General features: G+C 46.3%; 1 protein-coding gene across 1 annotated transcript in view; it reads left to right on the plus strand.

Moving 5' to 3' along the window:
• The first annotated feature begins 3,241 nt into the window (after window positions 1–3,241).
• XYLT1 (xylosyltransferase 1) overlaps window positions 3,242–27,706 on the plus strand; it is a 318,277-nt gene continuing 293,812 nt past the window's right edge. Inside the window, exon 1 of the mRNA XM_063099789.1 lies at window positions 3,242–3,592. Coding sequence (XP_062955859.1) covers window positions 3,242–3,592 — 351 coding nt within the window. The remainder of the gene's footprint in view (window positions 3,593–27,706) is intronic.

The following is a 27,706-nucleotide window of genomic DNA, read 5'->3' on the forward strand; positions in this document are numbered from 1 at the left end:
CCCTTTCCCCCACCCCAAGCTATCTGCTGTTTTGTCTCATCTTTGTTCACCTCTCACCTAAAGACGCTTGAGATGCTGTCTGTCTAGGGGCAGGAAGATGGTGCCAGTGACCTCATGAGTCTGCCTTCCTGCTCTTCTATCTCAGATGATTTTTCATCTAAAAACATCACCTAAGCCATTTATGGCGTCTATAACCTGCCTGGAGCTTTTAAACCTCTTTCTTGTGTGGCTTTTTACAAGTCGAAATAAACAAACAACTCTCTTTCTCCAGGGACTTGGGGCCCTGGATCCTCAATCTCACTTCTTAAGCCAGTGGCCCCTGAGGGAGCTGAGCCAGAGCTGGGCCCCAAAGGACTGCAGTTAACTGTGTCATGTGCAGGAAGCAGATAACATCATTGCTGCTTAGGGGAAAAATGCAGCAGAGGCTTTGAAGCAAAGATGAGCCAGAGGGCAGGGGTGCAAAGAGTCCCCAGAGCACCTTCTGCTGGGATTAGGAAGCTCTGTTTAGACACTAAGCAAGAGTTCTGGTGACATGCCAACTCATGGGGACTATCTCAGCCAACCTCTTATTTGGTACTAAAGAAACTGAGGTCCTGGGAGGGGAGGTGACTTGCCAAAGGTTGTTTGGCCTCATGAAGGCTGCGTGGACTAGATGATGAGGTCTGCCCCTCCCCCCACACACATACTTCCTCCCTCCCATCAGACCCTGATCCCTAAAAAGCACCCAAGTGGTTTCAGGAAAGCTGGCTTCACCCTAATGACAGAGGTGAAGCAGGGGACCAAGCTAGTCAGCATATTCTATCTCCTTGGCCACAGTTATTGCTTTAGGGGTGGTCTATGACCTAAAGCTGGTTTAATCAGAGAGAATTTTTGGACCTTTTAGGAGAATTCTTGGAAATACCAACTCTCCTTCCCCTGGGCTAGAAATAACAAAGGATACAGGTAGTCTCAGCAACTGAGGCCAGGCATTTTGTGACATGAAGAGAGATACCCGGATGAAGAGACCTCATAAAAGGAAGATGGGAAAGATGGGAAGAAAAGGAATCCCAGGTAATAGTTCTGAGCTGCTGGATGAAACCTCACCTGAAGTCTTTCTTTTGGAATGTTCTGTTACATGATCCAATAATGTCCATTTTTAAAACAGTTAGAATAGGTGTTTTATTACTTGTAACCCAAATAGTCTCAACTGATAAACAGATGACAGAAGACCGGTGGCCCTCAGTTCTTTTATCTCACTGCTAGTTAGGTGTGCTGAGTGCAAAGGGCAGGCCTCTGTGCCTGGCAACATGCCTGGCTAGGCCGTAGACACTACTAAGGCTGACTCTAGTCTAGAGTTTAGAATCCCCACTAGCTGGTATTTTACACTCCTAATTCAGAGAAGTGGATGGCTCCAGAAAGCGTTTTCTTGGTCGCTCCAGCCCCACCCTCATGAGCCTTTAGCATCACTTTGTGCATGTCTCTATAGTGATCCCCACCTCACTACATTTTAATACCTAGTATCTGCATCTGGCTCCTCTAGACCTCAAGCTTGCTAAAGGTGAAATTAAGGCTTACACATGTTGGGATCCCTGCACTCGGCCCAGTCTCTGATACAAGGTGAGTGCTCATGGATGCTTGTGGAATGGATGAAACCATCTCTTTCCTCTCCCTGCCTCGTTGTCTGACGGAGCCTCTTTATACTCCACTTTTTTCTCTTTAAAAATTAGGCTGAGGTTAAAAAGCACAGCATACAAGATGCAAAGCATCATCGCAAGTCCCTAATCCACAAACTGAGGATTTGATCTGCTGTATTCTTATGGGGCTAAGTCCCATGCAGGATACCAACTCCATCCCATACACTCACTGTGCTGTGCTGCTGTGTATTAAGCCCTGGGCAAGAGGACAAGAGAGGGAAAGACTGGAAAGACTGAGTCAGAGAGGGCTGGGGATGACTCTTGAGTCCACTGGGATCATTCCATCTAAACCCTCATTGACAGAAGAGGGAACTTGGGCCCACAGAGGAGTCCTCCTGGCTCAAGGTCACTGAGACAGACCAGCCAGGGTGGGAAAGAACTGCACTTTACAAAGCAGGACATGTTCCCCCAGGACCTAAGCTCTATGCAGACAGGAAGGCAGGTGTGAGGATGGATGGGAAAGGTCATGGTGGGAGGCTCAGAGGCCAGACTTTGAGGCTTGCAGCCTGCGAAGGTTGAGAAACTCCATGGGTCTCTCTTTTGCCAATAAAGCACTTACTTGCCAACTGGGTTTGGAGTCTCTTGGCTTGTGAGTCCTTAAACCGGAGAGAAGTGACTCACTGAGCACTTAGTACATTGTTGGCACTGCGGGGGGGTGTGATTCAGGAGTCACTCACAGTGTTTGTGCTGATGAACTCCAGAGACTCATTCAAAGCCTTCTCCCCACCCCTTCAAGCTCGCGATCCAGGGATCGGGCTGCGTGAGCCGGGACCCTTCCGTGCCTCTGACACTCCTGAAATGTTTCTCACGTCTCCACCTGCCAACCAGTCTTTGTGCCGACAGAAGATCCCCCAGACCGCAAACTCCGGGCGAGGAGCCTCCTCTCATCTGTCTCCTCTTGCTTCCCACATGGAAAACAGGATCTCAGGACCCCCTCTCCTCCTGACCTCCCCTTGATTCTGAGCGGGTCCACCCTCACCCCAAGCTCCCCCGTTTTTCTGTCCCCGCCTCTTTTTCCCAGCTGCGGGAATTGTCCCTCTTCCCCCCACCCCACTCTTGTCCTGGGGGGCGTCTGTCTTCTCTGATCGCCCCCACCCCCTTCCTCTCCCTTCTCCTTTTCCCTCCCTCGGCTCCGCCCTCAGGCCCCGCCCCTCTCCGCCCCGGCCCGCGTCCCTCAGCCCCTTCCCCAACACCCGCCCCCCCAACCCGGGCTGGGGGTGTGGGGAGGGGGAGCCGCGCGGCCGAGGCGCCCGCCCCTCCCCGCGCGCGCGCGCCCAGCGCCCCCCTGCGCGGCCCTCCCGCTCCCGCCTCCCCGCCTTCCCCTCCTCCTGGTGACGTCCGGGTCCCTGCCCGTCTGAAAACTCCGCGCCGCGGCGGTGGTGGAGGCGGCGGCGGCGGCGGCGGAGGAGGAGCAGCGGCGAGCCGAGGCGGCGGCGGCGGCGGCCCGAGCGGGAGCCCGAGCGGCGGCCCGAGCGGCAGCCGGCGGCCGGGGGAGCCGCGGGGGAGCGCGGGGGCGTCCCGGAGCGCGCCGGGGTCCCCGCGCCCCGCTCGCCCGCCGCGCTCCGAAGATGGTGGCGGCGCCGTGTGCCCGGAGGCTGGCCCGGCGCTCGCACTCGGCGCTGCTCGCGGCGCTCACCGTGCTGCTGCTGCAGACGCTGGTCGTGTGGAATTTCAGCAGCCTCGACTCCGGAGCCGGGGAGCGCCGCGGGGGTTCAGCGGCCGGAGGCGCGGAGCAGCCGCCCCCGGCCCCGGCCCCACGCCGGGAGCGCCGGGACCTGCCCGCCGCCGAGCCGGCTGCAGCCCGAGGACGAGGGGGCGGCGGAGGACGGGGGCCCCCGGCGCGGGCGCAGGGAGGCGGCCCCGGAGAAGCCCGGGCGCAGCAGCCGGTCAGCCGGGGGGCACTGCCCGCCCGGGCGCTGGTAAGATGCCCTTTCGGCTCGCGTCCTGCAGGGAGGGGGGGAGGAGGCAGCCCCAACCCCGCCCCCCTAGCCCTTGAACCCTGATCATCAGACTGGGACTCGGCAAGCTTGCTGACTCCTCGTCTCCTCTTTCCCCGGGACTCCGGGTGAGGTCCCTGCCAAGGCTCAGGGGTCGTGGGCTGCCCCATCCAGAGTCTGAGGACTGCCCCCTTGGGGTATGGGGAAGTTATCTCCAAAGGAGGTGCGTTGGGGGTTATGGGAGCCTGCCTGGGTTCCTGTTTCCCGTCACTCAAGCTGGGCGCCCCGACTTGCTCTTTGCGTGTGGGTGTTGGTGCCTTTCTCCCTTCCTGCGTGCGTGGATCGTGCCCGGGTCCCCAGCCGCTGCTCATGGGTGGTTCTCGCAGCAGAATCTCTTCCGTCTTTGCTGCGCTGGGTGCAGACAGCTGTGCCGTCTGTTTGCCCCGGCCTGAGATGGGTGTCCCAAGTCCCCGACCATGGTGTCTGGTCTTATACTTTGGGTCTCCTGTTTCCCCCCTCTGGATGTCTGAGCGTCCCGTCTCCACCTTCTCTGTAACCTTGTCGTCCCCCATGCCCTCTCTGACTTTACTTCCATCCCATGTCCAGTGTTAGGGCATGGCCCCTTCTAGCTAGTTATCTCTGTCACTCCGTCTTGTGTGTGGCCAATTCCGGTCACCAGCTGTGTGTGTCCGACCACACTGTCACGGCTTCGGCTTCTATGTTTTTGTTTTTGTTTTTTTCTTTTCTTTCCTCTGAAATGTTTCTTCTGCAGATCTTCTGGGACCATCTGGGTGGCTGGGCGGAGAACTGACGTGTTTTCTTGCCTTGTCCCCAACTTCTCTGGGGTGCCTCGTTTGAGCTACTCGGTTGAGCCCACTGAGCTAGGTAGGACGACAGGGGCAGGAGATGAGAGTCCTCAACTCTGGCCGGGGTCTCAGCTGCCCAGGCGTGTGAGCTTCTGTCGTGGGGCATAACCAGTGTGTTGTGTGTCTGTCTGTATCTTCATCATGCCACTTGCCTGAAGATTTGCCTAGCCCCTGAAGGATATCAGAAACCAGGGGAGGTGGTTTCACGATGCTTAGGGGCTGAATGCATGTCTCTATCATTTGTCACTCTGGGAGCCCTCATTGCATGATGCTTTCTGATCTGCTAAACTTCTTTAAAGTTGATGTGACCCTCTGCCAGAGTGCAGCTCTTTGTACTTGTGGGCTGAGCCAGCCCCAAGATGTGCTGTGATGGCATTTCACGTCGCTGTGTGGGTAACAGGCTGAAGCTTTTCCCTCATTTGTGGGAAGTACAGTGAAGTGAGATTCTTGATGGAGAAACAGACATTTCCAATGTCCTGTGGCCTCTTATTTACAGGGAAGGGTACTCTGAGACCTTGCCTTTGAACTCCTGGAGTTGATAGTGATGTGTTCCGGCAGAAATGCAATTAGAAGTTCTTTTTGGATTTGGAACCCTACTGGGAGGTGAGGTGGGAGGGCTCTAGAGCAAGTACTGCTGCCCAGTGTGGAAACATGTAGGGTGGACTGGGGGGGGGGGTAGGGACTTGAGGCTTACTGTATCCTCTGCATCTGGGGTCCAAAAGGGGTTCAGGAGGTACCTCTAGGGTGCAATGCCACCTGTTGAAACCGTGAAGAGAAGGAAGGAGGTGGGGCTGGCTGATTTTTTCATAGGTCCCTGACATTCTCAGCATCCATCCACGCATCCTCTTGTGTGTTCAGTTCAATGTCTTATTCTCTTTCGTCCCAGCTCAGCCACAGAGGGCTTTGCAATCAGGAAGGCAGGTGGGACCATGCCATTTTCTATTTTTTCTTCCCTTTGCAATTCCAGTTCCAGAAGCAAAGTTGCTTTGCTTTTCTGAAACTCTACTTTCGTCTGCAATTTCAATTACTATCCCCTCACCTGCATCTCCCATACCTCAATTTCTTAACCTTTTGATGTAGATGTATATGTGTATTTTTCTTTCTTTTTTTTTTTTTTTTTGGTCCTCTTTTCTTTCTGGTAATTGTCTACCATGCTGCTGAGTGTTTGTTGCGCCTGGATTTGTATTTTATTTATTTGTTTGTCTCTCTCCTTTCTTTCCCCTCCCCATCTACTCCATGGCCTGCTATATCCTGAAATCACAGTGCAGACATGCTGGCTGGAGCCACGGGTTTGTCCTCAAGCTGTGCCCACTGAGCCCCTGCCCTTCCATGGAGCTCAAGGAGACCAGAAGGGGGCAGGCTGTTCCCAAAGTCAGGTGTAGCTGGAGCTTGGGTTGTAGTCAAGTAGAGAACGAGGGAACCAGACCATTAGCAAGCCAGAGGCCCTTGCAACATGCGGTTTGTTTTCAGACCCTGCCGAGGCTGTTGGCATGATGCTTTGGAGGGAGATTCAGGAGTGGGACATTAAAAGAAAAAAAAAATCCCTGTGATTTTCCAGATGGCTCTTGTAAAGAGCTGCTGAGGCACATGCTTAAGAGATGATGCTTCATCTCTGTGCTATATTGCAGGATGGGGTGGGGTGGGGTGGGGTGGACCGTTGTGGTCCTTGCATATAAAGGGAATCTGGGCAGGGGTGGTGCTGGGTGTGTTGCAAAGGGTGTCGGGCAGGCATTGTGTGTAGAGCATTTTCTAAACCAGACCCTGCTGCTTTCTTGTGCCCACTCTTTCGGACCTTCTGCATGTGGCCCTTTTATGTTTGGGGAGCTGCACCTGGGTAGAAGGACCTGATTGTATTTTTTGGTGCATTTAAGAAGTCTGGAAGAAACACTCAGTTTCTCAAGCAAGAGTCAGAGGGCATGGGGACGGGTAGCAAGATAAGCATATCCATAAAAGATTTGCAAGCTCTCTTTCCCTCTCAGCCTCTTTCAAAGCTCTTAAATATTAGAATTATTGGGTGGATTGCAGCTGAGTTGGTGGCTGTGATAGTGATTCCTTCATTGGGTCTCCAATAAGCTGTGGATTTTACTGTCGTCTCAAAATTTAAGAAACAGATGGGCTCACTTATAAAGGGAGGGAAAAATTGTGGAGGGAAAAATTGTGGAGGGGGCCTGTCGAAAAGATCAGCCGGTAGGTTCTGAATAGATTTTGGAGAAAATGGAAGAGAGCTGTGTGTGTTAATGTAACGAATGTTTATTTTCTTTCCCTTTGGTGATTCTCTTGAAGAGATCACATTTATTTCTTGTGCCCTTAGATAAACTGTTACTCAGAAAGTTTCATTTAAGAAATCTAATTTTTTATTGACCTCCTCTCTCCCCTCCCCATACTGAAGGTAGAATGGGGTTTCTGTATTATCTGACCCCTTTGAAATGGTGATTTTTCCACAGAAATTCCTCATACTTCACATTATTCACATAACTCAGGACTTTTTTAGGCTTCAGCAGTGACTTTGAAAGATCAGTTAGCAGGATCCAGATCACCTCTGGTTCTAACCATCTTGGAGGCTTAGCTTTTCTTGCTATCCAAATGTTTTGAGACCAGAGAGAAGCAGAGGGTATTTTATTGATGGTTCATTTTTTTTCACACTCTCAATAGAGTTTGTTTCAGTGATGTATTACACTTTGTATACAGAAACATGCATCGTTGAACAATATTTATCTTACTGCAAATGTTGCCACCATCTGCTTAATCATATACTGGAAAATGTTAAATAAAATAGATAAATAAAAGTAGAAATTATTATATACATAGGTATATATGTATATAATAGATTATTACATCAGATATATGTTCACTTTCCTTCCAGTCTTCTCATACTTTAGATATTCTCTCTAGTTTATCAGTTCATTTTTTATCGTCCAGAAGGTTGGGTGGTCAAATGCTTACTATTTTTCAGATAGGAAGCCAGCTGAGGCAGAAGTTCTTGTTTACTGGAGATGGTCCAAGTTTGATCCATGGTCCTAACAGAAGAGGAAATTTGGGGGCTTGAGCTAAAGCAAAGACTTGACATCATTGCATAGTTGTGTATATGTGTATGTGTTCGCAGAAAACACACAAAAATATCCTTAAGGCTATCTCTGTACTAAGAGTCTGCCTTCCCACCCAGAGCTATTTATCCTCAGTGGGGCCCTAAGTCTATGTGCAGAGAGACTGAAATGCACACCTATTGAATTGCCCAGGGTGAGGGTTGACCTTGTCCCTATCTTTTGGTTAATGCTGCCCTGGGAGTTGTCACTTACAATATCTTGTTCTCCTTTTCCCTGGAGTCTCCCCATTTCTATTTACCCAGATCCCCACCCATCAGAAACAATGAGAAAATACTTTGGGGAAAAGTAGAAATAAATAAATCCAACACTGCAAAATCCCACATTCAAAGAAAGGGGTGTGGGAACAGGAGAAGAAGTCACAGGAAGTGTGTGCCATGCCCCAGCACAAATGAAAGAGGCCTTTATTCAATACTCTCAGGTCTGACGTAACTGGGTTCAAATCCTGGCTTGGTTCTTTCCCATCTCCATAATCTCAGGCAAGTCACTCTGATTTTGCTCCTTTGTAAATCAGGGCTACCTCCCAGGGTTGGGTATGGATGAAATGTAAAAATACATGTGAACTGATTTGGACCTGATGCATAATAAGTGCTCATATGTGAGCTGTCATTCTTTAAAGAAAATTCTTGGTGTGTTTGAAAATAAGCAATTTTTTGCAATTGTCCATTTTCCCCCGCGAAGTAGGGTTTGAGTAAATCTAAAGCAGTAGAGAATGCATCATTTGTCCCATGTATACCAGCCTTGGAGCAGGATGGAATGTGGTAGAAGGAGGAATACCAACATGTATTGAGTGCCGACTATATGCCAGGCATTATTTAGGTGTTTTGCATAGCAAAAAAAAAAAAAAAATTCAGGAAGGAAGAGGGTGTTACTCAACTCATACAAAATTGAAACTAAGAACACCTGGCTAGAAATTGCTGGACTTAAGATTACAGGTTATATGGCAGGAATAATGGAAGGCCTTGTTCACTTCACTATTTTATTGAATCCTCCCAACTCTGTGGGATAGGGCTGTTGCTATCCCTATTTCACATATGGGGAAATTGAGGCTTAGAAAGATGAAACTGCTTGCTTATTAAGATCACAGTGCTAGGGAGTAGCAGAACTAGGATCCAAACTCAGGTCTGCCCCTTTCCAAATGACAACCAGGTTTATGAGCTGCTTGTCTGTGTAGTTCTTTGAAAAACCCTAAATGCAGCCATATCACTCCTCAAAATCTTTATACCACTTTCGTCACTTCTTATTGCAGATTCCTAAAAATGTGCTAACCTTAGAAAAGGAGCAGATATGCAATTTACGTGGAAACAGATCCCTAAATAATGACACAAATAGAAGGGTAGTAGTAATAATAATAATGCCTGTATAGTAGTTACAATGTGCTAGGCACTGTTTTAAAACCTATGTATGTATTAACTCATTTAATCCTTTAAGCTGTGTACTATTATATTTCCAAAAGCCAATAGTCATGGTACTTAATATAGCCAGGCCCTTTTCTAGGTGCTTTACAAATATTAACTCATTTAAACCTCATGCTACAGTGAGGAAACAGGCAGAGGGAGTTTAAGCAACTTTCCCAAGGTCCACAATTATAAATGGCAGAGCCGAGATTTGAACCTGGGCAGTCTGCACTCTTAACCACTCTCCTGTACAGCCTTACTCTTAGAAGCATCTCGTGAAGGTCCCCAACTTTGGAATCACAGAACTCATATAAGGAAGCACACAGGAGTTGATTCTATCAAAATCTCCAGCCCCACGCACAAGAGTTTATTTTATTTAAATTTTATTTTATATATTTAAGATGTACAACGTGATGTTTTGATGCACATATAGATAGAAAAGTTTACTATAGCCAAGAAAATTAACATCCATCATCTCACATAGTCACCCTTTTTGTGTGTGTGTGGCAAGAGCACCTAAAATCTACTTTTTTAGCAAAAATCTTGAGTACAATACAATAGTAAGTATAACCCTCCTGTTGTACATACATTTCTAGATTTGTTCATCCTACACACTCGGATCTACTACTTTGTAGCCTGTGATCTGCATCTCCTTACTTCAGGACAGGATTTTATGGTCCTGAAAAAGAATGTATTGCCCTGTAGTAAAGTATGCAGCCAGCTTACTAGGGAATAATAGAACTTGAACTCGGCCGGAGTTGAAGTTGGCCAGAGGAAGGAGTTTTGAATTCAGCTCTCTCTAGCCAGGGAGGAAAGAGCAAGAGGATACTGCCCAAGGTTTCTTGGCCAGTGGAAATGGCCTTTCATTTGTCCACAGCAGGCTTCCTGCTGCTCCTGCTGCTCTGCTCATTCAGTTAAAATGCTCTGTGGTTGTCACCAAGAGACCAGGTGAAGGGGGACCTGGCAGCCAGAGCTCTCTGTATGAACATACAGTCTAGATTGTCTTGTGGGCACTTCCTTCCGCCTGCAACAGAAACTACCCGTTTGCCTGCAATTACTCATCAGGTTGTGCCCTTGTGATCTCTCGGTTATGTTGCTCCCCTCCCCCATTGGAAGCCAGAGACATTGCAAAGAAGGGGGGGACATTTTAGTCCTGAGCAGAGAAGGGAAACTGCCATTATTCGTATCAGGGACTGGGATTCCAGGCACAGGGCCAGATAGGGAAGGGATGGGACCCACTCATTCTCAAGTCTGTTGGGGTGGGGAGAGAGGTGGTTCCCCCTTCAGTGCCCACTGAGGGCAGTGAAATGGATTTGTTCTGTCTCAGGCTGGTTCATGCAGGTGACTGCTGGATTATATGAGCATCTAATCCAGACTAATGTATCAGTGGATGCTAATGAAGGCTGTTTCTCCTCCCAGGGAATCCTCTGCTGTAATCCTTGGCCAGAAGATGCATTGTTTTCCTGTAAGCCCAAAAGAGTTTGTGGCGCAGAGAGATTGATGTAAAGTTTCCCCACTGGAGGGGCACAAACACTGTAACCATGATGAGGAGGACGATTTCTTTTATTGAGTGTTTACCTTGCACCAGATACTGTGGAAGTACTAGAAAGAAACGGTTTTATTGAATCCTTACAACATCCTGCAAGTTAAGGGCTGTTTTTCTTATCTCTATTCTACTAATTAAAAATAATAAAAACTGAGGCAATAAATTGGATGAAAGTTAAATAGCTGAGAAATGGCCAATCTAGGAATTGAAGCTGGATAGTCACTAAAGCTTGTGTTCTCAGTTTCCAGCCAGTTCAGAGTCAGTAAGTCCCTTTTCTGTAGCCCTTCACTCTTTCTTCCCTCCCTCCCATCTATTCATCCATCCGTCCATCTGTTTATCTACCTGTCTGTCCATTCATCTATCTATCCATCTATCCATTCCATCCATCTGTCATCCATCTATGACACCTCTATTCATCCATCCAGTCATCCATCCATCCATCCATCTATTTATCCATCCATCCATCCAGCTGTCTGCCCGTCCACCCATCCTCCACTCCGGTTAGAGTGTGCCAGGCACTGTGCCCAGTGCTAGGATTATCTTGGTGAACAGGACAAATGTGCTCCCTGCCCTCTGGGAGGACCAGTCTAGCAGGCAGGTTAGGGCCATTGCTGATAAGTGGCCTGTCAACAGAGAGACTTCTCTTCCACCCTGGCCTGGCTCACCACTGATACCCTTTCCCCATGGTGGCCTCTTGGATACAAGAGGAAGTTGTTCTCTGGAAAGGTAAGGGTGATGAATAGTGCGATTCAGGGCCCTGGAAGTCCTCAGGTCTCCTGCCATCCCAGAACTGCCAGACTTGAGGCCGGGACTGCTCCGCTCATGGGGCCTTGCAGCTGAAGGGATGAGCCTGGAGTTGAGCGAGGGGAGCATGTGGTCAGACGCTGCGGAGCCTGGAGGCAGGCATGTGATGTTTAGGAGAAGGTGGTGCTCTGATGTTGTCTTTGTGTAATGTGTGACCTGGGCCAGGTACTTCACTTCTCAGCGGCTGTTTCCTCATCTGACACATGGGGGCCATGAAGGTACCCACCTGGCAGGCTTGGTGATGAGACACAGCTCTGTTGTGTGGTCTGTGCACTGTTCTACTTTTCTCATGCAGCCATGCCATGAGAGATGTTTGCAAGAGGGGCTCTCAAATTCGGGGCCCATGAGTGGGTTTGGCTTTGCCGCACCATGTGTTAGAATACACAGGCACTGAAACTTAAAGTCAGGGTATGCCTTAAAGACAATGTGGATTTTGGCAATTCTTTAAAAGTCACGAGATCTAGCACATTCTTGCTTGGTATCAGTGGCTAAGTGGAGGAATGGTTATGCCCCAGACCCTACAGGTTCCCAAAAGTCCCTCCAAAATCTCTTCTTTCATCTGTGATACCTGACTGACCTCTCTAGGCTCTTGAATTTACAGCCTGTTTGGAAGACCACTGTGTTCACTGTGAAGATCTAAAAAAAATATCGGTGGTCACCTTTCAGTTATACCCATGTGACTTTGCCTTGCCCTGGACATGATGGGGGTTTCCTTCCCTTCCTTGCTGCTAGTGGTGGAGACCCCGAATATGCAAATTCTTGCAAGAATTAGGCCATTCTGAAGGCAAACATCCTGGACAAAAATAGAATCATGCGTTCTGCAATTTGGTAACCCTTTGCAGGGACTTTGGGTAACAGGCTATTTTGAATTGTCCACTTTCTCTTTTCTGTGCTCCCCATGAATTTGCCCCCCAGTAGCACACGTTGGAAGGTTAGGAGTTGTCTGAGACCAGGGGCAGGTGGAAGGGTAGAACATTCCAGAACACTTTGGCTCAGGTCCTGATTCTGTCAGGGACGAACTGTGACTTTCATGTCTTTGTATCTTTTTGGTGCTTCATCAGATGATGCTGATAACCTCACCTCCCTCTCTGGGTTGTGAGGATTAAATTTGGTAAACAGATGAGAAAGTGCTTTGTAGCTCAGGAAGCCTATGGGAATGTAAGACGGACTCATGTCTCAGAGCAGAAGAATGTGAAGTGTTCAGGCCCGTATCTGTGCTCCCTACTTACATCATCTTGTAATCCCTGGGGGACAAGGAGAGAATGAATGAGTGAAATCCACTAGAGGTTTCCCACCCACTCCCCCGTCCTCTGTTAATTCAACAGATATTGGTTGAGAGCCTGCTGTGTGCCAGGCATTATGCAAAGTAGGGGAAAGACAGATGTGCCCCTGCCCTTGTGGAGTTTATGGTCTAGGGGCAGGATGACCCCCGAATAAAAACAAATAAGACCATTTTGGGGGGGGAGGGGTGGCTGGCTGGTAAGGAGATCTGAACCCTTGACGCTGGTGTTTTAACACTGCAATGTAATCAACTGAGCTAACCCGGCGGCCCAAGACTATTTTAAAACATCAAACTGTTACAAATGCAATGAAGGAAACAACTGGGGGGCTGAGAGAAAATGAGGGGTCACAGGTGTGCATTTATTTTGAGTGGGGTGGGTTTATTTTACTTATTTTGGGGTGAGGATTTATTTTGCATGGATACCTTTTGCCAAAGCCCCAGGAATCCCAAATATGGTGTAGACACCAATCCTGATACTCCAATGATTCAAGGTGCTGCATGGGCAACAGTCTTTCTATAACAGCCTTTTTTTTTTTTCTTTATAAAGAGTGGCCATTTGTATCTCTGTACAAAATTTATTCAGTTCTTAAATTTTGCATATGTAAAGAACATTTTTTTAAAAACCAAAATGTACTGTTAAATATACGTTATTATAAACATACAGCTTGGTGAATTTTCACAAACTGAACATACCTAAGTAACCAACACCCAGACCAGGAAACAGAGCATCGACATCCCAGATGTACCCCTCCCCCATTAACAATTTTGTTAATGGCTGTACACTTCTCTAAATGTATATTAGGGAAAATATGCTTGTATAAATATAACCAGTCAATCAAAATGACAACTTCAAGCTCTTATTGCTTAGCATGTGGGTAAAGTGGCATTTAAATAAAAAGAAATTAGTTGACAAAATGAAAATGCATAACTGATAGTACCAAACCAACCCCAACCCTAATACTGATTCCAACTTGGTGGGTGAATGACTGTCAAGGAAGTGCTAGAATGGCCAAGGTTTGGTAAACGTCAGCTTAAGTAGTTTGAAGATCCTTTGCTCCTCTGGTAAACAGCTGTGCTGTTTTGTTTTGAAGTTCAAGCACAAATGATTTAAGTTAGACATTAGGAGGAACTGTGCTCTGGGTCCGTTTGAATGGAAGTCCCCGTCACAGGCCCTCTGGTGTTCTTGCTTGCTGTCTGCATTACTCCTACAGTAATGGAATGTAATTGCCCCAGAGGACTCCCCAAGCCTGTCTTCTGTGTCTTAAGTCTGGTCCCTTTCTGGCCATCTTTTGGATTCACCATTGTGTGTTCGCATCATGTTGACTGTACTCTAGTCCCTCGTGTGTTGGACATGAAATTAGCCATGATGGATGGGTCCCCAAATGGGCTGGTAATGACTGTATTAACTTAACCCTGAACCAAGACTCTCCTATTCAGAACCAAGGCAACAGAACCACAGCACAATGTTAACAGCAATTCGAAAGGGCAGCGGAGACGACTAATCATTTCATAATGAGCAAAGGAAAAGCAATAAAAGCCGAGAGCCCAAGGACGGCGTGATAATTTCACAAAGTCTCAGCACTGAACCAGACTCATGTTCATAAAATAAACAAATGTTTTTGGTAATGGAGAGCTAATGTATACATTATTTAAGGATAGTATTAAAACCAGATTAGATGGATCAAGTCATACAGTGGTTATCTCATTAAACATCCTTTCTTCGGGGATGTGGAGAAGTTATCCTCTTTCTTTTTTTCTTCTCCTTTCCTTGTGAAAGGGGCCTTTATTAATTGGAAATGTAATGGGAAATCTTTTTCTTTTTTCCCCAGACTCGTGGCTGTTTTCTGTTTATTTTTTAATGTAGGACCATGCTTTGCAGATGTTCTCTTTGAAAGAAAAGCCTATTCATTGTCTTTCTCTCTCTCTTTTATCCCCAGCTCAGAAGGGGCGGCTGTTAGAAAAAACACAGAGAACCCCATTTGCTTGTCGTCAGTGTTCCAGATGATTCTGTTTCTGATGTAAAATGCCTTCATTGCCTGCTTTTTTCTTATAGTCCTATTGAGAAATAGTTTTTGAATTATTACATGTGATTTCCTCTTGTTTAGAAAGTGAGGTGAAGACAGATGGAGAGAGATCGGGGTAGAGATGTTAAGGAAAACAGCTCTGAAGGAAGGATGTTAAGAGAAAAACTGTGTGGTTTGCAAAATGGGTGTGGGTTAGATTATTAACTCTTCTTAGTTGAGAGGCTGGCTCTTGTTTTGGCTTTCTTTTAAGGTTAAAACAAACAAACAATATCAACATTTGGAGGAGAAACTAACTCTTTATTGGGGTGAGCAGATGGATATAACCTTCCAACAAAAGTGGGCACTAGAAAGTGGATATGTAAACCAGAAGTAAACCTAGTTCTTTGTGGGTCTGGTCTGGGTTAGATGAAATAATAGCAGCATAGGATCCTTCTCTTCCTCCTTCTCCTCCTTTTTTAATTAAAAAAAAAAGTAAAAAGTAAAAATCTTCAGTTAATAGCTAAAATCAGTGATTTCAAATAGAAGTCTAATTTGGGGCTCTTATTAAAAAATTTGAAACTCTGGTCTTCATTCCCAAAGAGTAACAATTTGAGGGAGGGGAGATGTGAGTGCCCCCCATACATGGGAACCTCTGAGTTCCATTTGCCACAGGGTCCACCAGTCCACTTTGCTTATTTGTGTTACTTGCAAGACTGCTGTTGGGATTTGAGTTTACAATTCTCAAAATAATAATTATAATAATTGCTATTATCTATGAATGTCACTATGTGCCCTGCACTGTGCTAAAGCAGCATCTCACGGGTTATAACATTTAACCATTACAGATTTATGAAGTGGCTGTTGATATTATTTCCGTTTATAGATGAGGAAACGGAAGGATAGAGAGAGTAAGGAATTGCCCAAAGTCACAGACTTTGAATTTTAGCAGTAGACTTGGAATTTTAGCTCAGGTAGAATGGCTCTGCAAGGAAGTTGGCACTGTTTGCCCATTGCACGGATTGAACCAGTGAGACCCTGCCATGAGTGAGTCGCCCAAAGCCAAATCGTGATGTGAATGCAGAATGTGACTTGCCATCTAAAGAGAAGACGGGCATGAAAATGACTGTGAACTTGGGCACTTGTGAGGCTGGCAGTCTGGCTGGGGTTCCCACCCCTTTCCCCAATGGAGCAGAGCAGAGGTGACAGTATCCCCCCTCCATCCATAGTCTTGCAGTGGAGAGGCAGCATCTAGAGTGTAATATTTTGATAAGTTGCTGATTTGTATTAAAATAATAATTACAGCGATAATTACAAGCATGGATTTCAGTGAGACTCAGCTGCTGATCGTGAGAAAAAATAATGAACTGAATATTCTCTGAAAATCAAATGGAAGCCAGGCCTGGCCTTTTTCCTTTGCAAGGGTCCAGCGCAGGTATTGCTGCAGGATGAAGGCCACGTGTTTTGCCAGATGCTGTTTATGTTAATAGTATCGATGGCAGATTTCCAAATGAGGCATCTCTGGGAATTGGGTGAGTATCATATTTTCCCACAGACACCTTGGAAAATAACTTGGCCAGGTTCTAATGGTAGCACCGTCCCTTAAACCATGAAATACGTCTTGACCTAGAAGCGAACAGAAATAGCTAGAGGAAAACAATTTCAATCTGCCTTTTATTATTAAATATTCCTAAATACTCTAGCATCGACTGATACCTGGCCATAGTGAAGGATTAATAGCTAATTTAATTGGATTGCTATGGTTCTCTACACTTGTTTTTGAAGCTGGTTGTATTATAAGCTACCTTGATTGTAAAACCTTGCTAAACTTCTCTTGAAGTCCAACATACATATGGAAAAGTGCCCAGATCATGAATGAACAACTCAAGGAAGTAGCCACACCCAACCATTAAACACTTAAATCCAGAGCACAGAGCATTACCAGGCCCTAGGATCCCTCTTCTGTCCTCTTCTGTCCACATGCCTCCAAGGGTAATCTCTTTCATGACCTCCGACCTCAGGTTACTTTTGCCTCTTTTTAGAAATGGGATCATGCAGTCTATACTCTTTTGTGACTCATTTGTTTTGCTTAACATTAAGTGTACGAGATTCATCTATATCGGGGTTGGCAAACCACAGCCCTTGGGCCAAATCCAGCCTGCTGCCTGTTTTCATATGGCCTGTGAGCTAAGAATGGATTTTACGTTTTTTGATGGTAGGGGGAAAATATCAAAAGGAGAATAATATTTCGCAATATGTGATAATTATATGAAATTCAAATTTTTGTTTATAAATAAAGCTTTATTGGAACACAACCATGTCTATTTATTTATGTACTGGCTGTGGTTGCTTTTGTGCTACGATGGCACAGTTGGGTAGTTGTGACAAAGACTATATGTCCCACAAAGCCTAAAATATTTACTCTCCAGCCCCTTTCAAAAAAGTTTGCTAATCCTGTATCTGTATTGCTTTGTGTTTTAATTGTTCATTCAATTTGCTGTGTGTTTCATTGTGGGATATTCCACAGTTTACATATCCTTTCTGCTTATGGGCCTTTGGGAAGTTCCTAGTTTTGGAGGGCCATTATAAATAGATCTGCCATGAACATTCTTGTGCATATCTTTTGGTGAACCTATGCACATATTTCCATTGGATATACACCTAGGAACAGAATTGAATTTAACCATTGTTTTTGTTTTTTAACCAGTTGATTTGATTATTATATTTTAATTTGGAAGTCTTAGCTTTCATACAAGGGAGTCAAGCCTGGTGATACTTTCTATAACCAGACTTGCTTTCATAATTCGTCTTGTAAAATGGAGAGTCCGCGGAACCACAGTTTATTAACTGACTACTGTTCTTTTGTCTCAGTCCCTTCAAGGATGTTGGGGACATGCCTGATATTAACTGCTTTAGTTGCTTTTGGGAATGGTGCCATCATTTTATTTCTTATGCCGAAGCCACATTGTCCGAAGGGCTCTTATCATTATGCAGCAAGACAGGTCTGGCAGAATTAGGCATTTTTTTTCCTGATGTCACTTTCTGCTTTGATGGACTTCTGCTTATCTCTAGCTGTTCTGGTTTTCTTGCTGGGAAGCAGATGAAGACAATCCTGCGTCTCCAATAAGATCTCTAGCCTACAGTAGCATGTGTCACTTTACACTGAAACACGGTGCTGAAATGTCCCGTCAGGGACTGCACATGTTGTACATGGCCACAGCGTTGGACACGGAGACACCCCTAAGGATCTGGCTTTGTGTGCAGTGTCAGCATTGTTTAGTGGCACAGGACCCTGTGTCAGTTTCTGAATACAGGTCGTTTTCCATTTGCTGTCCCACTTTTGTGGGTACAGGTGCTGACAGGGGTGGGGGAAGAGCGTCAGGATTCCCTACGATCCACCCATCTTTCAGGTTTGCTTGGCGCTGGCTGGAAAAATGACAATATTCTTTCTGGGCTTGTCAGTCATGTCAGTTTCCTTCTCTAGCCATCCCACTTCACCAGGAGTGAATTCCTGGCTGTTTTAGGAGCACATCTTCTGGTTCTTTCTTGTACAATGAATGCACTTAAGGAATATCACAAGAGAAGACTGTTAGCTGCTGTTTTAGTGTTTCAAAATTTAGATTTCGTGCTGAAAGACTTAGTGGACTAGAAACGTGGTCTCAGCTAAAATCTGTTGTATCTGATTCAGTGTCTGGCAGCTGTAGTTTTAGTCTTTAAAATGGCTTGCAGAGCTGCATTGCCATTGTGGTTATGATTCCTGGGTGTGGAATTCCTAGATATGAGAAATTTAACCCTTAAATTCTGGTGTTTTCACTCCTTTCCCTCCTAGCTTATTTATTTATTTATTTATTTTCTTCCCTCCTAGCTTAGTGGTTTGTTTGCTTTCCTTTTTGGGGTGTTTACTTTTGAAAAGATAAAACTTTCAAATTGTTAAGTATTTACTAAACTCTTTACAAAAGGTGTGCACACACGCGTGTGTGTTTATTTTAGGAGTTGACTTTTTCTTTTAAAAAACTACTTTCTAGATGTTCCAAGATGCTCTAATTAAAATTGATGATAAATTTGGCCTCAAAAGAAACCTAATGGATTTCAAAAGTAGACACCTTCCATATCTCATTCATAAACCAATAAGATATATTAAAAATTAGCCTTTAAAAGTCGATCACATAGAAAGTTAAACAAACAAAACTTTCTAAATTACTCCTAGATCAAAGAAGAAATCAAATTTGACATTACAGATTATATACTGATTAATGTAAATGGTAATGCCTCATGACAATATCTGAGATAAGGCTAAAATGGAGCTGAGAGGAAAATTAATAGCCTATTTTAAAAGCACTTTAGCTTTTGACATTAAACGTGAAAGATTAAAATGATTAAAATAAGGGTCCAATTTTTATTTTTTTTAAAAAAAGATCACTGAGAACAAAACAAAAAAAGGTAAAAAAGGGGCATTAATAAAGGTAAGTACAGAATTCATGAAACAGGATGCAAACCCAGTAGTATTGGTCCGTGAGATCCTCTAATGACCCAACAGTACAAACTGTTAATTTAGTTCCTCTTAGGGTTAGAATCGTGAACAGGCTGCAAGTCCTTAACTTCCTATGGTTGCTCAATGCTTCTGTGACTGCAACTGAGTAAAGGAACTTGTTGGTGGCAGGAGGGGTCACTGGTTTGGTGTTATTTGGACAGGTAGGTTGGGGGCATTATCTCTTAGCCTGCTCACATAAAAGCAAAGCATACTTTATGCTCTTTTTTCCTATGAAGCAACTTCCTCTTGCCTTTAAGAACAGTAAGGATGGCAGGGCATGCTGTTTTGTAGAATACCCTGGGTATCCTATAGGTTCCCAGCAAGCTTTCCTCCCTGGTTTTGATGCCTTCCTGTGTCTTATAATGGCAGGGTTCTTTTTGTCACTGAATGACCTGTTGGGGTGGGTTGGACACCAGAGAGAGGGTCCCTGGGGTGAGGGGCAAGGGACTTCTGTCTCAGGGCCACTCCCTGGCAGAAATGGGAAGCTGACCTTGTTGGTTTGGGATTTACTTTGATGTACTCCCAGCAACATCCATTGATAAGCAACTAGATGTCATGTACTAGAAGTTTTATATGAGTATATTGCTTTATGGATTTATCCAGGACATTCACAGATACTTAAATGAAATTAAGTATTTCATTAAGGGCCTGCTATGTGCCAGGCACTATGCTGGGACCTGGGGATGGAGCAGTGGACAAAATAGGGTGTAGCTCATGTTCTGGTAGAGGTGACAATGAGCCATGGAGGGGGAGAAGTCCTCAGGGCAGGCTATTCCTGGGAGGTGACATTTAGTATGCAGCAAATAGAAGGTAGTGGGGCTTAGACTGGAGCAAGAGGAGGAAGGTGTGTGATCTTCATGAGCAAGGACATAAAAGTCATTTGGGAAGAAGGACAAGAGCTGGGACGTGATGGGACGTGTCAGGGCTTGCCGGGGCTTCCAGACAACTGTACAGCGTTCTCTTAAGTGAGGTTCCCAGCAGCCCTGCTAATGGGTTCATCATCCCTGTCTTATTAAAAACCTAGAAAAGTTGACTGGTTTAGAAATTACATGATTTGGAGGTGGTACGTGAACTAAGTAACATGGAGTGTTTTTTGTACAAAACCATTCTGTCTTCATTCGGTCTTTTCAGAGCTTTTCTGCTGTTGTTGGTACCCTACCTCCAACAAACAAAAACCACTCCTTGCTGGGCAGTAGCTTTTCAGGTCCCCACCTGCCCCTGCAGAATGATGTCCCCAACTCAGAACTTTTCTCTCCCTTTATTTCTATATTAAAACGTACCTGTCCTGTGTCCCACTGTCGAAGTGTTTGTTTCGTAGTGGCATTCTGCACTAGCCCCAGCCTGGTAGCATTAACCTAGAGAAATGGCAGAGAGGGGGGGCTGCCGGCCCTGGGTCTGGCCACAGTGTCTGTCTGTGGCAGGGGCTGTGCTGTGCTGGAATCTCTGACTCACTTTACAAAGCTGGGCAAGGAGGTCTAAGCTTTCAGGAGTCAGGATGCCTGGAATCTACACTTGTTCTGCATCTCACTTGGTGTGGCTTTGGGCTGCTTCTCAGTGCCTCTGTCTCCCCAGCTTTAAAATGGACTAGGGGATTTCTAAGTCTCTTATGATCTGAACTTTAGGTGTCTTGTGGCTTCCTGCACCCTGGTTGCACATGTCTTTGCTCCTTCTAGCTGTGATCTGCACTCAGCAGAGACAGTTATTAGGATCCTTCCCCCCTCCATATGTGTAGTTGACTGTTCTGATGTGGCTGTGTGCAGAAAAGGGACTTACCCTCCCCCCACCCCCACCCCCCCCTGCTTGATGATAAACTCAAGACCTCATTAAGATCATAGCTGCTCTTGGGCCCATTAATTCCATTAGAGCATCCCCAGTGCATGGCACATAGTAGGTGCTCAGTAAACTTTGTTTCTTTCAGAAATTGCCTGAAAGATCAGATGAGGAAATGCCCTAGAAGCAAGAACTATGGAGCCCTGCTTTAAAATGACATTTTAAAATCCAGTGGCCAAAGATTTTCTAGAACCTAGAAGCATGTCTTGTTACATGGTTTCTTGTCTGCTCCTCAGCCATATTGATGGCCCCGTGAGGCTCACTTTGTGTTCTTAGTACCTGATGCACAGGCCTGTTGATGATGATAAATAATTGTGATAATTAAATAGTAATAATAGAAGCAACTGCTATTTATTAAGCACTTACTATGTGCCAAGCATTTTGTACTTAATGCTTCTAGCACCCCAGGATGAAGAAGTCACCGTTTTGTGCATAGAGGAAGTAAGACACAGAGAGGGAAGGTAACTCCCCCAGGGTTGCACAGCTGTTAAGAGTCAGATCTGCGTTCTCACCCAGGCAGGCTGGCACAGGGCCTGTGTTCCTAACCACCACGTCACTTGATCTGAGTCCTCTCCGTGGGATTGAGGACTGGCTGCATGGAGGTGGACCAGGGGTGGGAACCCTCCCAGCTGCTGCTTCTCCCTGCCTATAGTTGGGAGGTGTCTGTGGCTGGAGGCTTGGCACACACCCAGGTGGCTCCTGCCCTCTCCAGGGTCTCCTCTTCTCTGCTCATGTAGCAATTGTTGCTAAGCTCGCATGGACAGGGTGAGTAAGGACCAGGCCATGTGGTCAGAGCCTTCACTGGGGATGAGGCTACGACATGGCATGCTCAGCTGGCCTGGTGCAGCAGGAGGGAGCAGAGCAGGGGCACGAGCTGGCTCTCATCTTAGGGAGGGAGGACAGGTAGTGCTTTCTGGGTTCAGAGGAACTTGCCTTGTGTGTGGGGGGGGGCATAGCGCGACGTTTTTATGCCACTCCCCCCACCCCCCACCTGTTTGTCTCAGTTGGGCGACACAGAGCAGCGCAATAGATAAGCACATGGATTCTGGTGCTGGGCTGCCTGAGTTGAAGTCCTGGCTCTGCCACTTACCAGCTGTGTGACTTTAGGCAATTTACACAAAGTCTCTGTGCCTCAGCCTGTTTATCTGTGAATTGGAGAGGATAATGGTACCTACTTCAGAGGGTTTTGTGGAAAAATAAATGAGTTGATATATGTGGTTCATTTAGCACAGTGCCTGGGCACATTTTAAGCACCATAAAATGCTTATTATTATTATTACTGTCGGTCCTTGTAGGAGGAGGAGAAGGAGGTGGACAAGGGAGAGTGTTGCCTGGCTGACTCTGCCTCTTCCTGTCCTTCCTCCCTCTGCAGCAATGTGGGGACTCGGTCCTATTCCCAGCTTAATTACTGACTGGCTGCGTGACCTTGAGTCACTTCCATAACTTCTCTGTACCTGCTTTCTCACCCAAAATTAATATAGTAATTAATATGGTGATTGTAATGGTAAGAATACTTAACTTTCTTTTAAGATGTACATTTTTAATGTTTATTAAATAGTATTTCTGAAATTTAGATGAATTTTACGATTGTGTACATTTCCTGTTTTGGAACATACCCTTTTGCCCCCAAATACTTATTAAAATCAGTGATGCATCTCACAAGCAGCAGGGTCTTAGAATTAAGTAAAGAGGCCACAGTGTCTGTGATGTGTTGAGCAAGATATCTAGTGTTTTTAAATGTGGCATTTTATTTAATCATTACCACAGTCCTGAGTGTAGTTAGTTACTCTTCTGTTGTACAGATGTGGACACTGAGGCTTAGAGAGTGAAAGAGTGGCTTGCATGGAGGGTCACACTTGTTTAAGCAGCAGAGCTAACACCCATGATGGGTCTGATGCCAGAACCTGAAATCTCTCCAAGGGTGTCGGATTAGCATCTCTCTTCTTCTCCCCTGTATGGGATGTGGGAACATGTTCCTGAAGACAGCCTCAGATTTTTCAGAGAAAAATGCTAATGGTGGTCTTAACATATGAGACCCTTGCCAAGTTCCAAATGTCTTTGACCATGAACTCGGCAGAGTGACAGCGTGTCGGGGAGACCCTCCCAAGTCATGCTTTTTGCAGAACACAATGTTTTCAGAGCCTAAAGCATTTTATAAAATAACGTGGAATCTATCCCAGAGCCTGGCAGAGGATCTGGAATACTTGAGCCCTATTTTCCAGTTGGATTAAACTGAGGTCAGACGTTCTGCCCTGGAGCCCGAAGTGAGTTATGCAGGCTGGGGGCAGCCCTGGCTCTGAGGCGACTTTCCCATCCATTTCTACTGTTCTCTGTCCCATGTTGAGGTGGACAGTGGTTGGTGGTCTTTGGGGGACTTTGGGGAAGGGAGGAACTAAACATGGGCTGCCTGATGGCTCACAGCAGGGCTTGCTGGACAGAGTCCAGAAATTATCTTGCTAACAGTGACAATCTCTGAGTTTGTGGGGAAGTGAGGTCGTGAATAATTGATTACCCCTAAATGAGTTGTGAAAACCATTTAAGGAGATTCCAATCTGTAGGACCTCCCAGGGAAGGCCGGGCAGAGGGGAGGAGTCTGGGGGAGTAGACAGGGCTGAGGGCTGCCTTCTCCCTGTAGCTCAGGAGATGCTCTGGGCTCCCTCTTATCTGGTCCAGAGGGCTTGGCTGTGGTCCCCTGGACTTGGAGACAGCTTTGGCTGCCTCCCGGGTCTTGTGGAGAGAGAGAGTGGCCTCAGCTCTGGTTCGGTCTGGCTGTTCCCCACTGAGTGTTGGTTGAGTCGCCCTGCTGAGTGCAGGTCCCCAGGCTGTCTACAGTTCAGAGCAAGTTTCTGAGTCTTTAAGACTGTTTACCTTGGAATGCAGACTATGGACGGACCATTCCATCTTTTTCCTCTTTGACCAGCCACAGAATTAAGGGGAGACATGGACATTACTGAAAGTAGGTCTGCCCTCCGAGATTGGGAGGGACGCTGTGTTTTCTGAACATGACACTTTGGGACTTGTTTAGCCCATGTTGTTTCTAGAAGAGGCAGCATCACCTGGTTGATAGGAACCGAGGGCCTGGGCTGGAGTCCTCGGTCCACCCTTCACTAATTGTATGAGCTTGGACCAGTCAGATCACCTCTCTTTCTATGCCTCAGTGTTTTATCTGTAAAATGGGGATGACAAAGGTCCTCACTTCAAAGGGTTATTGTGAAGAATAAATAAGTTCATATTTAAACATAAATGCACATAAATACATCTGTACTTAAAATAAAGCTGCTGCTGTTATCTCATTTAGTCCCCTTAACAGCCCCATGAGGCAGGCAGGATGGAACAGGATGGACACACCGGAGGACAGAGGCAGAAGAGACTCAAGGTTCTGAAAGCCACACAGAAGGTGTAAAGAGGGGTTCCAATCCCGGTGCCACTGCAAACCAGCTGTGAAACTCTGCTCGACACCGCTGGACTGTTTGGACCCTCGCTTCCTTGTGTGCAAAATGTAATCATAAAATTACCTCCCCCATTGGGTGACGATCATTTATTCATCCATTTGGTAAATAATTACTGAGTGCCTAGTATCTGCTGCACATTGATCTAAGAGCCTGAAATATATCCGTGGACAAAACAGAGGTCCCTGCCTGGTGGAGTACATTGCAGAGGGGAAAGACAAATAATAAATAAACAATAAACATTTTCATAAATACATTAAACAAATGCCCTAGAGCAGGGGTGGACAAACATTTTCTGTAAAAAGACAAATAGTAAATATTTTAGGCTTCCAGGTCATACGGTCTTCATTGCAACTACTTGACTCCACCCTTGTAGTGTGACAGCAGCCAGAGATAGTTTATGAACAAATGGATGTGGCTGTGTTCCAATAAAACTTTATTTACAAAAGCAGGCAGTGGGCCAGATTTAGCCCATGGGTCATAGTTTGCCAACCCTTGATTTAGACAAGAGCATTGGAAGATGGTAAGGGCGCTAAAAAAGAAAAGAAAAGAAAAGGCCTGGTAGAGGAGGTGCAGTTCTAAAGGGTTAACACTCAGAGAGTGGGTGCATAGGGACACTCGGATATGCTGTAGCAAAGTGAGATGTCTTGGAACCGGAGCAGGCACCAGCCTTCAGACCTGGGTTCAGCGTGCCCTCTGAGAACAGGGAAGAGGGCGGAGCTTGGTGATGCAACCTAGAAGGTGTTCTGTCTCAGGGCTCATCCTTTCCCATTCCTGCCTTTACCTGGGACCTTGCTGGACATAGCAAGGAGACTGATGGGACAGGGACCTCTTGAGGTAAGGTCTGTGGCCTGTTGTTGCCAGTTTCGGGGTTGGTCCCTGCTGGCTGTCCAAGAAGCATGGTGGTCATGGATATACTCCCACCAAGAACCTTGTAATGCACTGTGGGCTGTGTCTGGAGGAGGGAGATGTTTTTCTTGGGCCTTCAGGGACCAGAGGTGAAGGCTACTTTCTGGGGTGTCTTTGAGTTTGCGGGCTTAATGCCGACCTTGGGCCAACACTTCCTTTACACTTGTGTCTCCTTAAACCCTTTCCTTCTTTCTTTCTCTTACCCCCACCTGCCCATAGCCCCTTGGTGTCTTTGACCCCATTTCTTAACAGAATGTAAATTTCTTCTCCATCACTGAGGGAATCAGGACCATAGCCCACAGTCAGATGCCATAAGACCCAGCAGCAGTTTTCTGGCACCTTTTGTTTGTGGGGAAACTTGACCAGATGGAGAAGCTGTGCTTGTTAGCCTTCCTGTTAGGAAAGTGATGGCGGACGAATCTGATAAAGGAAGAAGAAAAGAGGGTGGGAGAACCAGGAGAAGCCCAGGGTGGGGAAGGAAGTAAGGACTCCATTCTTCTTGTCAGTTTTCAGCCTGGGCTGATGGGCTTGTCTCCTTGCAGAATGCTACATGATGTCTTTCTGTGAGTTAGAGAAAAGTGCCCACTTCAGGTGGGAGCATGGTCCAGCTAGCAAATGATATTTGTGTAGAGAAAAAGTGTCCCCTGCTCTGAACAATGCAGGTCTGGACTATGGAGAGTGGCTTGGTGAGCAGATCTCTAGCTGGATTTCTCCTTTGGCTGGGCGCCTTTGTGCAGTGCCCAACTTGCACAACTGTACATGGCGGCCCTATGTAGGATGTCACCTGTATTGAATAGCAGATGGCTGCTTTCCCTAGTTATTTTGCTCTCTCACTTCCAAGCAAGAAGAGCTGTGCTGGGTCTCTCGTATCCATAGGTGCTCACCTGAGCCCACTGTTGGGCTGATCCCCAATGACCTGAGCCTCAGTTTCCAACTGGGAGTGTGAATAGACTCTCAGGCATCCCTTGAGAGTCTGATGTTGTGCAAGACATCACCACAAGGCCTGGCAACTCCCAGAGAGCTGTCTTCCTGCTGGTGTCCAAACTTTGTAAGCGTCCCCCCTCTTTATCCTGTTAAAAATAAACACCGTTTTCTTCACTCCCCTCAGCTCTGAATTGTGCTCCAGAGAACAAGCATTTGTGTTTCCTCCCAAAGGCTCCAAAGGGAGATGAATAAACAAACTGTAAACAGCTGTTTCTCCACTGGTGACAGGATTCAGACAATAGACCCTCCGAGGGTATTAATCAGCTGCCTTTTCTGAGACAACCTTGCATTGTGGAACTGCTGAGGAGCCTCCGTGCTGGGGCGCTGGTGGCTGGGGCTTCTTGAACCAGCAGTGAGAGGCTCTGCAGAGAGCCCAGGGCAGGCCTGGTGGCTGCCACCACCTCATAGGCCCTGTTTCGACAGATGTCCAGGCAGATGTCAGGAAGAGCTCCCAGCTTTCACTCTGGCAATCTCTTGAGAGGAATCCTTGGGCAGAGGAGTGGCCTTCATCCCACTCACTTTATATGATTCCCTCTTTCTTTGAAAAGGGTGACATCCACTCAAATGACATTCGTCCAACAAATATTTACTGAGCATGTACTATGTGTCAGGCACTAGGCTATGTTCTTGAGATGCATCAGTGAACATTTAAAACTGATGTCTTCTCTTCATCCATTCAGTCTTCCAACCCATTTTTATTTCAACATATATTTTGATTTCGATACATATGAGCACCTACTGTGTGCCAGGCACTGAGCCAGGTTCTAGGGGCACATCAGTGAACATTTGGAAATGGATGCCCACCCTTCATCCATTTATTCCTTCAACCAATATTTATTTCAACAAATTTTTATTGAGCACTTACTATGTGCCAGGTACTGTCCAAGGCACTTATAAAATGGTGAACAAGATAGACAAGGTCTCTACATTCTAGCAGAGTGGGCTAGACCATAAAAGATAAATATACAAATAAGATCAGGGCATGTAGCAATTAGTGTGCTTATGAAAATAAAAGAGAACTCTGCGATCAGGTGAATAAGATGGAGTGAGATGGGTGTCGCTGGGGTGACCAAGGAAGGCCTCTTTGAGGCGGGGATATTTGCACTCTCACCTGAACATGAGGAGAAATGCACTATGAGAACATCCGAGGTTTCCTGGCAGAAAGCACAGCAAATGTGAAGACTGGAAGAAGTTTGGGATTGGAAGGACTGATAGAAGGTCGGTGTTCCTGGGTCACACTGAGTGACAGGAGCATGGGAGGAGAGAGGTGGGAGGGCTCAGCGGGCTTTTATTCAAAGTGTAATGGGAAATTATTGGAGAGTATAAAGGAGAGAAATGATCAGCTCTGAGCTTTTAAAAAATCCCTCTGGTCTAGTTATGATGACAAAATGCAACGT

This window comes from Cynocephalus volans, chromosome 6, assembly GCF_027409185.1.
Source record: "Cynocephalus volans isolate mCynVol1 chromosome 6, mCynVol1.pri, whole genome shotgun sequence".
Classification (NCBI taxonomy): Eukaryota; Metazoa; Chordata; class Mammalia; order Dermoptera; family Cynocephalidae; genus Cynocephalus; species Cynocephalus volans.